This window comes from Podarcis muralis, chromosome 8, assembly GCF_964188315.1.
Source record: "Podarcis muralis chromosome 8, rPodMur119.hap1.1, whole genome shotgun sequence".
Lineage (NCBI taxonomy): Eukaryota > Metazoa > Chordata > Lepidosauria > Squamata > Lacertidae > Podarcis > Podarcis muralis.
The window spans coordinates 33,129,966-33,146,063 of record NC_135662.1 but is presented as its reverse complement, the minus strand read 5'-3'; the positions used below and the strand labels follow the sequence as shown (position 1 = coordinate 33,146,063).

General features: G+C 39.5%; 1 protein-coding gene across 26 annotated transcripts in view; it reads right to left on the bottom strand.

Moving 5' to 3' along the window:
* Positions 1-718: 718 nt before the first annotated feature.
* EYA1 (EYA transcriptional coactivator and phosphatase 1) overlaps positions 719-16,098 on the bottom strand; it is an 84,649-nt gene continuing 69,269 nt past the window's right edge. For all 26 annotated transcript variants that reach the window (XM_028736722.2, XM_028736712.2, XM_077932914.1 and 23 more), the window contains 6 exons: positions 15,255-15,313; positions 14,902-15,062; positions 14,610-14,724; positions 13,144-13,265; positions 11,023-11,123; positions 719-3,940 (listed from right to left, as the gene is read on the bottom strand). In XM_028736722.2, the coding sequence (XP_028592555.2) occupies positions 3,860-3,940; positions 11,023-11,123; positions 13,144-13,265; positions 14,610-14,724; positions 14,902-15,062; positions 15,255-15,313 (639 nt within the window). In that variant the 3' untranslated portion in view covers positions 719-3,859. The remainder of the gene's footprint in view (positions 3,941-11,022; positions 11,124-13,143; positions 13,266-14,609; positions 14,725-14,901; positions 15,063-15,254; positions 15,314-16,098) is intronic.

The following is a 16,098-nucleotide window of genomic DNA, read 5'->3' as shown; positions in this document are numbered from 1 at the left end:
AAAAACCGTGTGTGTGTGTGTGTGTGTGTGTGTGTGTGTGTGTGTGGCCTTTCAAAATGAACTACTACCAACCCTCCTCCCCACAATTTGGGTTATATACTCTGCTATCACTACAGAAAGTTACTACCTGCTTTGAGCATCTGCACCGACTGTTTCCAGGCTCAGTTCAAAATGCCGTCTTTTTCATTTAAAGTCCTAAATGACTTGGGTCCTGATCATCTCAGGGAACACCTTCTCTCATGAGTCCTGCCACCCACCACTTAAGTTCTTTTGCTGAGGCCCTGATCAAATCTCCTACTCTAAGGAGACTAGCTTAGTCCTCGACAGGCCCTTTTCTATATGGATATTGTGCAACTCTGCCAAGAGACTCACAGCAAATGCTTGGGTTGGCCTTTGTAACTCCAAGGGAAGTTGAAATAAAATAATTTTGAAGCACACAATTCTTTTGGGGACTAAATTATGAGAACGTATTTTTTCTTTGTTAATATTGTAACCTAAATTTCAGCCAGGGAACTCAAGAGCAGCATATTTTTCCTTACAAGAACCCGTGAGGTAGGTTATGCTGATAGTGTGTAGCTTAACTTCAAAAATAAGTGGATGTTTGAACTTGAATTTTCTTTCCTACATCCAGGTGCAAATCTCTGGCAACTGTAAGCAGTAGTCTGAGCAAATATGTATTAAGGGATGGGAGAAATCAAATACATCCAAGATAAAACTCTTTAATATGTCACAAATCAATTTTATTAATTTAAACACAAAATGAAGGAAGGAAAATTTCTGTACACAGTTGTGGACACAACACACTTTTTGTACAATAAGGCCCAGACAAACTTTTTTTTAGTCAGCATGTTGACTACAAAAAATTGAAACAAAGGGGGGAAAGTTCATCTCTATTTTGCTTAAAGCAAAAAAGGGGGAAAAACTAATTACAGCCCCTGTCATTAAAAGATTTGTGTATATGTGCTAAACTTTACAGACTGTGAGTAGTCCCTGAATTGGATTGCTCTTGGTACATAAAGTTATTGAAGGCTGGGGGGGGGGCATATTTAAAATCAAACAATTTGAAACAATCCATAACATAATTATAAAGTGTAGCAGCAGTATGCATCTTCCACAAAAATAGGGTGTTTACCTCACAGTTACTATGTTTGCTTGTAGCTGGCTTAAAAGCTGGTTTATGTTGCAAAACAACAACAACAAGAACTTTAAGAAAGGACTAAAATAACTGCTGCTGAAGTCTAACAAAGACACCAATGAAAAATAGGTACCAAGGTTTAGGCAAAAAAAAAAAAGGGGGGGGGGAGAGCCATATAAACCACATGCAGCTGTATCAAAGGACTTCCCTTAACCACATTTACAAGATTAGGGGCAGGTTGCAGGATCAGGTACTCCCTTCTCCCAACCCTCTGATCTGCAAATCTCACATTTCCATCTTAATAGAATCCTGTGCATGTACTCAGAAATAAATCCCACTGGGTTCAATTGGGCTTACTCCCTGGTAAGAGTGTAGGATTGCAGCCCAGTAAACCCAATTGAGGAAACTGGTTACCCCTAACCATAATAACATTGATGCTAATGTATTACCTTACCCCAGTTACCAGCAGGAGGGAGGAATTCTCTCTGGGGAGGGAAGAGGATGTTAACCATGGTTAAGAGAATCACATTGATAATATTTAAAGAAAGTGACTAGATTGTTCATGATCTTCATATGTTACAGAAGATGGGAACAGTTCAAATGTAATAGAAGCTAGTTACAAACAGTCTTAACAAAATTGGCAATGACTATTTTTACTATGCCCATTGCCGGCAATGGACCAATAGAAAAATCTGGTTCCTGGTTAAAATTAAGGATGCACCAGACATTTGCCAGTTTCTAATTTCATACTGTGGGCCTAAAGGTAAAAGAATTGTGTGCCAAAATTCTCACACTCAAAGTTTGAAGGTTTTACAAAATCAGTGTTTGTTTGTTTTTGAGCTGCATAATAATTTCAATACTTACTGTAAGCCACATTTTTTTTGGGGGGGGTACTCTCACAATAAAGGTAGGGGAGGCTGGGGGCATGAACTGTTTCAACAGCTAATGCAAACCAACACTCACAGCCATGCTTTGCCCCATCCACCTGATATTTTACTAGGCTATCACAGTGTTACATCAGTTTGCTTGACAGCTGCTCATTGTGAAACTAGAACTGTCATTACATTCTGCCCGTTTTCCAACAGATCTGTGTGAGGTTTAAAGCATTTTAAATATTCAAGCAAAAAAATTATTACTTTTTTGAGAAGAAAGGGACTGAGACGGCAATAAGTTTCTGATGAGCCATAGTTAATTTAGTATGTATACTCACTAGATCTCAGAAAGACCTCTCCCTTTGCACTTGAAAATAAAGTGGTTGCATTCAGTTTTAGTTTTTCAGTGCATGAACACTTTGTTCCGATTTTTCTATAAGTCAAGGTATGTTACATGACATACTTTTTAAAAACCTAGTCCTCTACCTTTTTTTTGGGGGGGGGGGGAATCAAGAGATAAATTATTTACTTCCCCACATTCAGTGTTTAGCAGTAAAGCCAATTAAACGAAAGAGATCACTTCAAGACTATACCATTTGTACTCAGGTATAATACCTGAACAAAAAATGACATCAGTTGAAAGTACACATGTGTATTTAAATTGCTGCTTCTTTTGGCAAAACACACTGAAACAGAGCCAGATCAAGCCTTCATCAAACATAGGTATTTTGTCAAGAAAACTGGCAATTTAAACACGTAAACCATTCTAACCTGATGTGAGGCCCATATATTTTGCACTTATAGGCAAGTACAAAATGTAAACAAGAAGCCCATGGTGGGCATGGTGCAAGTAGGGGAGGTATGTTTAGATATTGTAGATTTGCCAATGAAAAAACCAGAAGAAAGAACAGAAAGGATAAAAAGTGATTCCTTATTGACACTTGACATCCATGCTTTTGGTCTTGACAAATTGATCTAAAAAAAATAAATCAATTATCTACATATTTATACACAATACTTTCATAAGGCACAGCACAATAGTTTGTGCATACACTGCCTCATATTTCACCAAAAAGCCATTACTACCTTTCAATAGTATTTGCCTAAACAATATGTAAAACGTCATCCATTCATTACAAATTTACACCAAAACATTCTTCCTGTACACGATTGTCTCAGTGATGTACCTATTTGCTTAAATTAGACATACTTTAAACTACTTTGCAATGTGCTAAAATTCAAAATCAATTTGTTATCAGAAGGCAAACACTCATTACAGCCTTTCATTTCTCATACATTTCCACATTTAGGTGATGGTGCCAAAACAGAGTCTGTTCATAAATAAGTAAAGATTTACAGAGTACCCTGGGTCTGAGAAACTAAAAGAGGGAGAGAGAAAGAGAGGGGTGGGGGTGGGGGAAAGTAAACCTTTTCAAGAAATGTATGCATGGGATTCTTAAAAAGAAAAGAAAAAGCTCAGTCTTTTGTTGTGCAATCAAGTTTGTTGTATTTAAGAAGGTGTATGTGCGCCACAATGAAGATTCTAGAAACCACAAAGCATTTCCCAGTCTCTTCACAGGTACGAACGTTTCAATGTGGTGAATGTGATAAGGGCACACTGTTAAACATTCTCATCATGGCTTGTTTTCATTAGATTCACAGTACTAGAATCAACAGCTGTTTCTGAAGACGAGAGACATGCTCCTCCATTTACTGCTAGGGCAAAGGTTGAGACCAGTTGCAGCTGTACATCAACATGATGAAATCACAAATTTCTGTAGCCCAGCAATGACACAAGTTGCAGGCACACTGTCCATGGGCGCAAGGGAAGTTCTGGGGTTACAAAGTGCTACTATAAGTACTCCAGTTCCAAGGCATGATGAAGGGCCATAAGGTCAGAGTGACTTGTGATCCTCCAGAATGGCATGGCATGCTGTGAAAAATAAAAACACAATGTAAGGATGCAAAGCTATATGTTATTTCGCGAGTACAGGTGTGCTTGGCCCATTTTGCACTGGAAAGCAGGCAGATGAAAATGCGAGAATGGCTGCAAAAATGTATCGATTCAACATTAAAAATACTTCATAAGATTCAGAAGCAAAACATTAGGATGTTTACAGAGGCAGGACATATTGAAACAGACCATATAAAGCGAATGCAAAAAACCACAGTGCTTAGCTGCCCTTTCTTTTTTTCTACACAGTGTTTACTACAAATGCAGATCCAAATTCTCTATTAAGAATTCTAGGTGTTGAGCTAGAAGTCTACAGCTGGAGCCAGGTGCCCCCTGTGGCCAGAAGGTAAAAGCTGTAGTACAAGACAAGTCATAGGTCCAAAGTCTGCAGCATCAGCACCTCCACACAGGTAGCCTCTTTCTGCCAATATCCAAGGAAAGAATGGGATGACTTAACAGTGTGGTGAGAAATGTACTTATGAGGTCATATTGGGAAGAAGTGTGATAAAATATTCCTCAGTTTCAAAGACACACTAAGCTGCATTATGTATTCCTGCTCCATACTAATGTTCTCTGAGACTAATTTGATAGCTGGCAGTGGCTTTGTGGTCAGACATCATAGTTTTTTCTCTGAAAGAATGCAACAAACATTGGGTAGATTAAATCAGGGCTGTTGATGGTTACTTGGCAAAGGAAACTAAGTTTACTGGGTTGTATCCAATGGTGTCCCTCCACGAATGGAAGATTCTTTAATTCAGTAGAATGAGGAGGAAGCTATTTTCGCTGATTCACCCTCTCACTGCAGTCATGTGCATCACCTGACAAATTGTTCATAACATCCTCCAAGGGAACCGATGGTGACCATGATGGGGCTACATGGGAGGGGGGAATCAATATGCAAATGTCACCTTCCTTCCCTCCCTGTTCCACTCAGAAATTCTACACTGGATTAAAGAGGTTTTTGTCAACAGAGACATACAACCTAGTTTGTTTTGGTGCACCTACATATGATATGGTGTTTAAAGACCTACAGAAGGGGAGCTTCACAAAACACAACATATTAATAGCCAACATAGTGTCGTCCAGATGTTTTCAGACTCCAACTCCCATCATCACTGACCATTGGCTTTGCTGGCTGGAGATGTTGGGATTTGGACCCCAGCAACTTCTGGTGGCCCCCATGTTGGCTACCCAACATAAAAAAGTAATAGCAGGAATCCAAACAGCACTGCAAAAGCATGAAGTGCTGTGACTCAAGGGTGTGGTGCGTTAGTGGCACAATGCCAGTTTTCATTTCAAATTGCACTCCTTTGCATCATGCTGGAATTCCAAGAACAGATTTTCAGAGGTTAAGATAGGTATGCAGTAGAAAGGTGGACTGGAAAGACCCCACTGTTCATATGGAAATCCATAAGCTGTCATTGAAACCCATTCCTGCATTCCTAACCATGTCTACTTAGAAGTAAGTCCTATGAAATTCAATAGTGCTTACTCCCTGTTAAGTGTGGTTATGACTTCAGAGGTTTCCTAAGTATGTAATTCTTCCTGTTTCATAATTAATATTTCTTTAGCACAGCAATCCTTTAAAATCTGTACTAAAATACATAGCTGAACAGCCTCATTAAAGAAGCAAATCTAAACTGCTTTTTCTTAGAAGGAAAGAAAGAAAGCTAGTTTCTTAACCTGGAAACCTACGGAGATAGAGAAAATATTTTCTTTGTCCACAAGACACATATCCCAAACACATATCCCAAAATGATGCAGCACGTGGTGACAACACATTTAATAGTGTATTGTTTGCTGCCAAAACATGCTTGTTTAAAACTTTCTGGCAGGTGAATTAAACAGGTTATTAAAGCAAAGAATCAAAATGTATCACTGTGTTGCTCAAATCACTTCCTGGCTAACCTTCTCCCAGTGATTCGTATTATACTAGCATTGCTCATGTTGACATTGTAACAAATTTCCCAAATGAAATATCTTAAAGATGAATGTTTACGTTTCGTTCTACTAGCTAAATAAAAGGAAAATTTGAATCTGGACTTACAAGTGTGTTTGCAAGACACCTGAATAAACCAAAGATATGAACAACTGGGGTGGGGGAAGGGAAATACACAAATATCATTCACAAGGGGTAAAAATGTGATTGTGAAACCATACTACCCTAAAGCTATAAAAGCAGGACTTTTGATGTCAGTGAAATATTTTATACAAATAATAAGAAAAGATAGCCATAACCTTTCTGAGAGAAAACATTCAAGTTATCCCATGGTAAAATATTTGACATTTAAAATGTAAAGGAAGTGAAGTATGTTTTGGATTCTATTATTTTAGATGTGCACAGTTCATTTAGAGTATGCAACAAATAGCTGAATCCTTTTTTTAAATCTTAAGCTGCTATAATATGAGAGCCTGGCTTGCATGCCACATTGCGGCAAACCATGACTTAAGTGCAAACGTGTGTGCTCCTGGAGAGAAAGCTGCGGCAACTTTGCTTCTCCATGGTCATTTTGCTGCTGTGTTGCACCAAGCAAAACCCTGGCTTGGCTTAGTGTGTCATCCACACCTAAGTTTATGGGTTAGCTTTCTCCAGACTAGCCACATGCTTTATTACAGCATGTAGTTAGAGCTAAATCGCAAGCCTGTGTTTGGATGACACACTAAGCAAGGTTATGGCATGGCTCAGCAGGGTTTAGCAGCAAAGCAATTGGGGAGGGGTGAAGCAGGCTTCATCTTATTGCATGTTCATGCTAAGGCATGGTTTAGCTTGTGAGCAAGACCAGAGAAAGAGGCTATCTATATGGCATAAATGGGGCAAACCCTGATTTTATCTACTAGCCATTCCTGCAGCTCTTGTATTAATAGTAGGAAGTCGGAGTCTGTCTAAGAGAAATATGGAGATTTCTGGCAAAGAAAGGAATGGACTGGTTAGGGCTGTGTTTTCCTCCTCCCAACGCCTTTTTGCTGTCCTTTGGCTCACCCAGGGCTTGGGCTCAAGCTACTCTACTTGGGAACCTAGGTTGTGGTCAGAAAGGGAAAGATGAAGCAGCCCAGCATAAGCCCTGAATGACAGCAGAAGGGGGGAAATTGCCCAAGTTAATCCACTTCATTCTCCAGCCATATTTGTCAGTACTCCAAGGCTGGCTCCTGTTTAAGAGTCTAAGGACAAAACAAGGCTTTGCTGGGTACATCTAGTCAACAACTGCAGCTAGCCAGATGCCTCTGGGAAGTTTGAAATCAGGGCATGAAGGTAACAGCTGTTGCAGTATCTTCTGTCCCACCTACCTGGCATTGAGAGACACAGCATGCTTGGACAGCATCCATTTAGCTATCATGTCAATCCACAGCTATGATTTTTGTCTAGCTGATTTAGAAGCTGCCTTATGGTCTAGCTACACATTGCACAGAAACACATGTAACAAAACTGTGATATCAAGAAGGGGTGATTTTTCAGCAGAGAAGCAGCAGTGGGGTGCATTTGAGTTTGGGTGCTTTACCCCTGTCTCTCATCTGCCACTTTGTTAATGCAACCTCTCTTGTAGAAAGCACAGTCTGTGCTGATTTCAAACCAGTGCATGTCGGTACCTTGTGTAGGAACATTAGCTGAATTCATTACAGTGTTGCTTTCAGAAAACAAATGTAAAATCAACATACTCTAGTGTGGAAAAAGCACAAAAGTGGTCTTAGCTGTGCCCCAACACATCTCTGTTTCAAGTCCTAAGCAAAAACTCAGAGCTAACCAACAGACAACAATGTAACAACAGCCACAGAACGTGACATAAACTTACTGATTCACTGATTTTTAGTAGTTTACACAGTGATCCTCTTTCCTTACAGTTCTACATAGAACAAAACTCAATACTTTTTGCACACTTTGTTATTTGAAAAGTAAACATGCTCCAAGTTGTCCCATATCCCCCCTGTGGCGATTACTAATTTTATATTACTGCAAACTCATAAAAAGAACCTGAGCCCAAATGTATTTGAATCTGTTTGCAAATGAAGAAGCTGAAGACTGCAATTTGGGAATGGTTAAGTTAATAACCAAATATTCCAGTAAACATCTACTGCTAGGTTCTATATGTAATTTTAATAGCATTTATGTATAGGGATTTCCTAGCACAACAATCTCTCTCCTAGGAGGCAAATAGAAAGACAGTGAACTCTATGCATCGTATCCCAAACTCCTCATAATTCCACCTGCATCAGCTGTTCTATGAACTAGTCCAGATACGTTTTCCCCATTTTATATTACTGCTTAGTCTGAATATTTTAATTGTCTTATAAAATGAGTCTGCAGGAAATAACAGCTTATGGAAAGGTGACAATGCCATGACTTATTCACTACGAGTGAAATATAAGAGTGTGTTGCATCCTGAGTGAAACACATTTCTTTTAATCAATCAAAAGGGATGCCTTAAAAATGGTGCATTTGAAAGGATGTACATTCTCTTTTTCTGACAAGTTCGGTTTAAGACTGCAAAAAATTGGGCTCTCTGTTATGCACATCTAGTTTTTTCAACACACTACAACATGTATAATAATTTTTGTTATACATGGTAATATATGAAAAAACATCAGTTCCTCAAGCAACTGATTTTATAGTTTTGTCCACCTAAAAGTTCCCTGGTCCAGCCCATATTTTACCAGCTTCCTTGCACAATACTTTGTCAAAAGCCTTACTGAAATCAAGAAACACTACGCCCACAGCATTCCCCCGATAGATGTACACATCCTTTACATATAATGCTCCTCCTCCACCCTTCCCATTTGTTCTATTCCTATGAACAGGCTACACCTCTCAATTTCTACATTCCAGTCATTAGCCTTATCTCACCCTGTTTCAGTAACACATATCAGTAATGCCTATTATTTAGGTAAAGGTAAAGGTACCCCTGCCCGTACGGGCCAGTCGTGTCTTTTCTGTGTTTTCTGGTGTTACACATTAAACTCTCTAAATAATTATTTTTTAAAAAATGTACAATGCCATTTGTCAGTCTTATATACTGACAATTTTGAATGCTTGAGAATAACTGTGTGTCATACCATCACCACTTTTGAATAATTGAGAATAACTATGTGTCATACCATCACCACTTTTCCAGTTCACTTACTCCCTCACAAAGGAATATCTAAAGGTGCACTGAGTGTTTTCAGCATCAAATCTGAGCTGGCATTAGGCAATGGATGAGACATAGCCAGCGAAGGAACTAGACATAGCGAGTGGAGGAGGAGCTGGCTTTTGGGAGATAGCTGCTTCGTTTACTTGACTGACAGCTGGTGGTTGGGATGGGAAACTGGTTTGACCACTTGAACCAAGGAACAACTGGGACTGTGTGAAATTAGTTTGCATAGTATGGAAAAGCAGCTCACTTCAAAAGTCAATTTCTCTTTTTTATTTTAGTTTCGGCTATTTAACTATTCAGACTGAAAGCTCGGTCTACGTTAGAAAGAAAGCATGAAGTTCTTTGGTTATATAACTGCAGTGGTGTGCCATAGATGTGTTAAAAAGGGTGCAGCACTGGCTCCAGCTCGCCTCTCCCTGCAACTCTGTGCCAGCTTAGGTCAACAAAACAGAGAAAGTGCATTTGCTGTGGTGGGCAGAGAGCCAGCACAGTTTGTTCTCTCCCCAAAAGAACAGGAAAAATTGGAGGAAAATCTCCCTACTGGCAGATATGGGAGCAACAGAACCACAGGGTGTCCTTTATTATTCTGGGCTTGGGGCAAAGCCACAATTGAGACCTTTAAGTTAAAGGCATATAAATATAGCCACGGGGAGCTTGAAAAGTAGTATTTTTGAGGTGAGATAAGAATCTGAATGGTTGTAGACACAGGAAGATGTTTTTCTTAGGCACAAATACATATAGTTACAAAATTCCTTGTTAATATAATCCCATTGAATTCACTGTTGCTTTGCCAGGAGAAAATCTAGATGCTTCCTTCTATCCTAAACTGGAAATTCCTTCTGGCAACAAAGAACACATGAAAGGAATGCCTCCGGAGGATGTTTTGTACTATCTGTCCATTCCACAAATGTAAAAGTTTTGTGAAGGAAACTTCCAGAAACTGCTTATTTAGATTAGGCACTGATATAAGTGCACAGTTCTTTTGGCAAAGGACTTTTTAATCACCAGCACATGGAATTCAGTGCTATTCATAAAAAATAAGGGTGGGGGGCCTTTGGCCCTCTGGATGCTACTGAACTACAACTCCCATCATCCCTAACAATTGGCCGTGCTGGCTTGCACTGGTGTGAGTCAGAGTCTACCAACATTTGGAAAACCAAAGCTTCCCCACCCCTGATACAGGATATAAAAATGAATCAAAATGTAGATATTTCTCTTACTTTTAGATATTAGTTTAAAAATGTAATTCATTTAGGCAAGAAGGCTTAATAAATGTAAGTAATTTATATGGCCCAAATGCACATGGTGTTCAGATAACACTCCCCTCCTTTCCCTGAAATGTTCTTATCTGTTAATCTTCAGGATTTATTTGATCTTTCACACAATGTAAAAGGCACTACTGGAAATCCAGAGGAATCTAAGTGCTCATTTCCATGTTAATTGCTTCCAGGAAAAAAACAGATTGCAATCCTGCTAACCCAGAAAATCATGAGAGTTTTGTACAGTAATTTCCCCATGATTTTCATGGATCACACCACCACTGCTCATGTGATGAAATTTAGGGCGGTATTCCAGAATACAGTTCTTACCCAGTTTTCCTGGGTGAACTGAAGCTCACATGCTAAAAAAAGGGTGGCAAAATAACATCAGCTGTTGTGTCACATCATGCCCATTGGTATGAATGAAATTTGGGGTGACATGGCGGTATATCAACCTAAAAACCACAGTTTCGTATAACACAGGAAAACTAATGCAATAATCCTTAGTCCAGCTCTGGGCTCAAGGCATGAAATACAGAGCTACAGCCACACCAACAGATGGCTGCCCAGTCTCTACATGATTACCTCCAGCAGCAAAGATCATGTATTAATGAGATGCTTAGAACCTGCAATTTCAAGGAACATTGCTGTAGAAATGTAAACCTTGACTTATTACCTTCTTTGATCCTTGTTCTTCTTCCACACCATCTCCTATAACAACATATACTACTTTTCTTCCAAATCTTTGAATTATGCGCTCAAAACAGCTTTCTTTTCCTAAAAACAAAAAAGCATAAACCACCAGAGGTGGTGTAACCGAAACCATGTTGCATTTTACTTTAAGAAACCAACTAGTGCAGCTAAAAACATTTTATATTATACCAATAACCCTATCCTGGCATTAGCTTATTTTTTTTGCATGAATGGTCACTGAAAATACCACAAGGCTCTGATGTAGCCGACACTTCAACTTATTTCCCTTCCCTGGCTTCTTACTTTTCTGGTATTTTAAGCCAATGCTGGTCAAATCCACCAATTCACCATGGATATTCACTAAGGTCCCTATTTCTCACGTTGCCAATTTCTTCCAGGGAAGGGACTCAGTGGCATGGCAAGGCTACTATCTCTGCATACACTATCAAAGTTACTGGTGTGCCCCCATGTAAATATTCGGAATTATTGAATTAAAAAAAAACCAGAGCTCATGGTTTTGAGAAGAGAACTTGTGTATGTATGCGAATATCAAATGGCTAGTATAGGTGCAACAGGGGCAAAATGAAGTGAAATGAAAGAGTCAGGAGAGCATGAGAATCTTATTCTGAGGGTCATGGGTTCGAGCCCCACTTTGGGCAAAAAGATCCTTACATTGCAGGGCGTTGAACTAGATGACTCTCATGGTCCCTTCCAACTCTTCAATTCTATGACTCTAGGAATGGAATAAGGAAGGGCAATTGCACACATAGCTTTGAAGATAATTAGTTGGAACCAGAGTGCTCCTTCATCAGACAGAAAGGCTCCTTCTATTCACAGAAAGGACTGAGATCTAGTGAAGGCTATCTCTGAAGGAAGGGATGTGAAGGCAGTTTTGCCAATTCCCTCTGGACCCTCTGTGCCACCTCTCACGCTGATCTAGAGGAACTCCCAACCTTACAAAACAGTTTTTCAGGAGACACATGACACTACAGGGGAAGGAGAACTTGGTGATAAATCACCTCACCCCCTTCCTTCAGCAGGAGCATCCTGTGATCAGAACTCATTCATAGGAACTCTGGATCCAAGCTTATGTTTCTAGGTAGAAACTGAGCAGTGACTGGATATAAGTGCATCTCTGTCAACCTAACTTGCTTCACAGGATTGTTGTAGAGATAGTTCAGTGGCAGAGCATCTGTTTTGCATGCAGAAGGTTCCAGGTACAATCCCTGGCACCTCCAAGAAGGGCTCATAATATCCCCTGTCTGAAACCCCTGCCAGTGCCTGCCAGTCAGTGTAGACAATATTGAGCTCTTAGATAGACCAATAGACTCAGCATAAGGTGGCTTTTGGCGTTCCTAAAATCAGAATGGTGAAGAACTTTGTACACAAAAAACACAGTATAAAAATGAATAATATTTTAAGGACATCACCCAGAATGATGATATCTCTGTCTATACACAATGATTAGTATCAAAAGAACTACATGATATTTCAGAATTATGTTCCTTTAATAGTAGCTCCCAAAGCCACAGGGGAAAGTTCCATTTTTTAAAAAGAGGATTCACAGGGCAGTTTCTGGTATGGCAAATCAGCTTTCAAAGGAAACAAAAAATCAACAATCTCAGTGGGTGTAAACAAATTATTGGGCACACCTAAGGTAGCTCTTTGGATCCCGGCCTATATATAAAAATAGCTCATGGGAAGCAGTTCCGGAGTCTACTTTTGACTTAGTATTTTAGTGGAGTAATGTACAGTTAAATAAACAAGTAGAATGTGGAATTGTTTATAAGGATCTCCTTAAGCATTGAACTATGAGCAGAGATAGATTAGAAGCACACATCACAAAATGAGTGGCAGATGGAATAATAGGACAGACTAAATGAGATTTTCAAAATTAACTTAATCAATGTTTCTTGTTATTAAGACTTAGTTTAATAATTACAGCCCCAGGAAATTCTGAAAGATGCACAAGTCTGTTGCATGTGTAAACAAAGCATGTGTTTCTGTATTAGTAAAGAGACACTTCTATCTCAATCATTGTGCCATCTCATTTGAAATTATAGCTTCAAGCAAATAGGCTTTGTTTGTTGTAAAAATAACTCACCTATTTTAGTTGCACTGTAAATATTTTCTATTGGAAATACTACACCTAAGCCATATAGCAAGACTTTTGCAAGAGCTGGAATAAGCTGAGTAGTCGTCACTAGAATATTCACACAATTTGTCCTAGAAGAAAGGGAAAGTATCTTTCATAAACCAAACAAAGACTGCCATTTTACAAGCATATTACTATCCTCGTTTAAAACCGGGAAAGGGAAAGGTAAGAGAGACAGACTGAACCATAGCTAGAAAACGTCCACAGGCAGAGGAACAGCATTTATATAGTACACCTGTTGTTGTTGAAGCTGTTGCTCTTCTGATGAAGCATGTCAGTGCTGGGACGCTGAACTGGCAGAGCAGCATAGACAGGTGCTGCTATATTAACAAGACTAAGGGCACAATCCTACACTGAAAATCTGCTGGCTAAAGGATTCAGTGGAAGCTGTGCTATGCCAGCAGAAATCCAGATCCTCCTCCACCGTATGTACCACCTCCACCTGCAGGACATTTCCACTGGCAAAGATATGCCAAGGAATGGTTTGTGAAATCATACTTGTATAGAGTCAGAGGTGCAATTTTGTTGTCTTCTTGCCTGGGGCAAGCAGTAATTGTTCCCAATTTAGCAGCCAAATAACAAACTGCTCTGCTCTCTCCCTTGCTGCAGACACTCCTGCTATGCCTCGAGTGGGGAATCCTTGGCCTAAATGTTGCTGAACTATGTCTTGCATCAGCTTCAACCTACACGGCCAATAGCAGGGGTCAGCAACCTTTTTCAGCCGTGGGCCAGTCCACCATCCCTCAGACCATGTGGTGGGCCAGACTATATTTTTTTTGGGGGGGGGGAAATGAACGAATTCCTATGCCCCACAAATAACCCAGAGATGCATTTTAAATAAAAGCACACATTCTACTCATGTAAAAACACCAGACAGGCCCCACAAATAACCCAGAGATGCATCTTAAATAAAAGGGCACATTCTATCATGTAAAAATACGCCAATTCCCAGACCATCCAGGGGCTGGATTGAGAAGGCGACTGGGCCACATCCAGCCCACGGGCCTTAGGTTGCCTACCCCTGGCCAATAGTCAAGAGTGATAGGAGCTGTATTCCAAACACTTCCAGAAAGCCAAAGGTTCCCCATCCCTCTGCTGCACTACAATCACCTCCCTATTGCAGAACAAATACTATGTTGTTGGAAGGCAAAAGTGAAACTCTGAATATGCACTTTTAGGACAACATCACTATACAAAGATAGAAACCCACCAGATCATTCCAATTTAATTTCCATATTCCAGGGAGCTACAATTGGGATTAAAACAGCAGCTTCCTGCTAATTACAAGCACAAGCTTTATGGGGGGTGAGGAAGAATGTATATTAGTGGTAAAGATACATGGTGTCATTAGCGGAAATGCCCTAATTTATATTTCATGTTACTATGTGTTGCTGCCCCAGCTTGAACCCACTTACCTAGAGTGAATTAGTGTGAGTGCTTTTAGTGCAAGTGTTAACCAAGAATCTGTAAGAGCTTCAATTTCTGCTCTAAGCTGCAACCATGCTTCTCTCTTTGCTGGACCCAGAAGACCTGCAGGGAGGAAAGGAGCAAGCACTGTAGTGTTTGCATTTCAGCTAAGATCACTTACCACATCTTACAGATCTATAAAGTGTGCAGCTCTAAGTAGCTGAGTAAACACAGCCATGTTGAAAAAGGTTCAGAAAGCAATGAGACTATTAAGCAGCATGCAGTATGACGGGCACTTGCCTCCAACATTATTTTTGTAGGTGTTGTAGATTTCTTTTACTCGTCTGTATCGAAAGGCTAGTTTTCTCATCCAGTCCACTCCTCCACGCACACCCGTTGCTAAGCATAAATTAGCACTGGTAGCTGCTGCAGGGAAGCCATCTGTTCCGAAGTTATAGGTGCTGATTTAGTTGCAAGAAATTAAAAAAAATAACAATAATCAGACTATTCCAGACCAAGAACAACTGAACATTACATGGGCAATTTAGCTGAGTTGCAAAAAGATCCAAAGGAACAACTGTACTAAAATTATTATTATTTATTTCAGTATTTCCTTTTCAGTCGCCTTCTTATATAAATCAGTATAGATTTACCTTAAGTCCTGGCCATTGTCATCTGATGAAACATCATCGATATGAACTTGGTCACATTCCTACAATGAAAGAAGGTTGCCACTATGTTTACTTTTATTTGACAATTACAAAACAAAAAAATATTAGTGCCAGAGCATTTTTTTAAAAAAACAAGCAAACCTGCAAAACCAACAAATTAATTTATTTTTTATGTTGCTGTAAAGTAACAAGCATGCTCTATTTTTAGATGTTATTCTTCAGTGGAATTGGTGGAAAATATTTGCATATTTAAAAAGGAGGGTAGTTGAAACAATTACCATGTTTAGTTCTGTACATGTTCTTATAGCCTTTCAGGTACCTTCAGACTTCAATCTACTCAAAGCTGTTTCAGGCAATGTATGTGCATAACTAAAACCAGACATTTTGGTAAATGTAACATATTAGAAAAATTAAACCTGATGCTAACCACCAATGAAATTATGACCTCTGATTGCTGTTGAGCCACACACCAACACAGCCTGAGGCCAATGTTTCAGAATACTGCAGACCAAAAAAAAATCTGTTACTTGTTTTCCATTCACTTGAGAATTGTGAGCTTCTTTCTCCTGGCTACCCAATCTCTTCTTAAAACATGGAATTAGCAAATCCAGAGTGCTGCAGGAACACTTTTAAAATCTACAAAGTAACTCTTTCCTTCCTTGAAACCTCTGCACAAATTAAGCCCCACACCTTTATATGTAGGTTTATCCGCCTGAAAATTGCCACATGAGTGCATTCCATTTGCTTCAACATTGGGCAGGAAAACATCAATTGCTACGTAACATTTGGCACTTGATGAGTAAATAAAACACCTTCCAAAATAGCA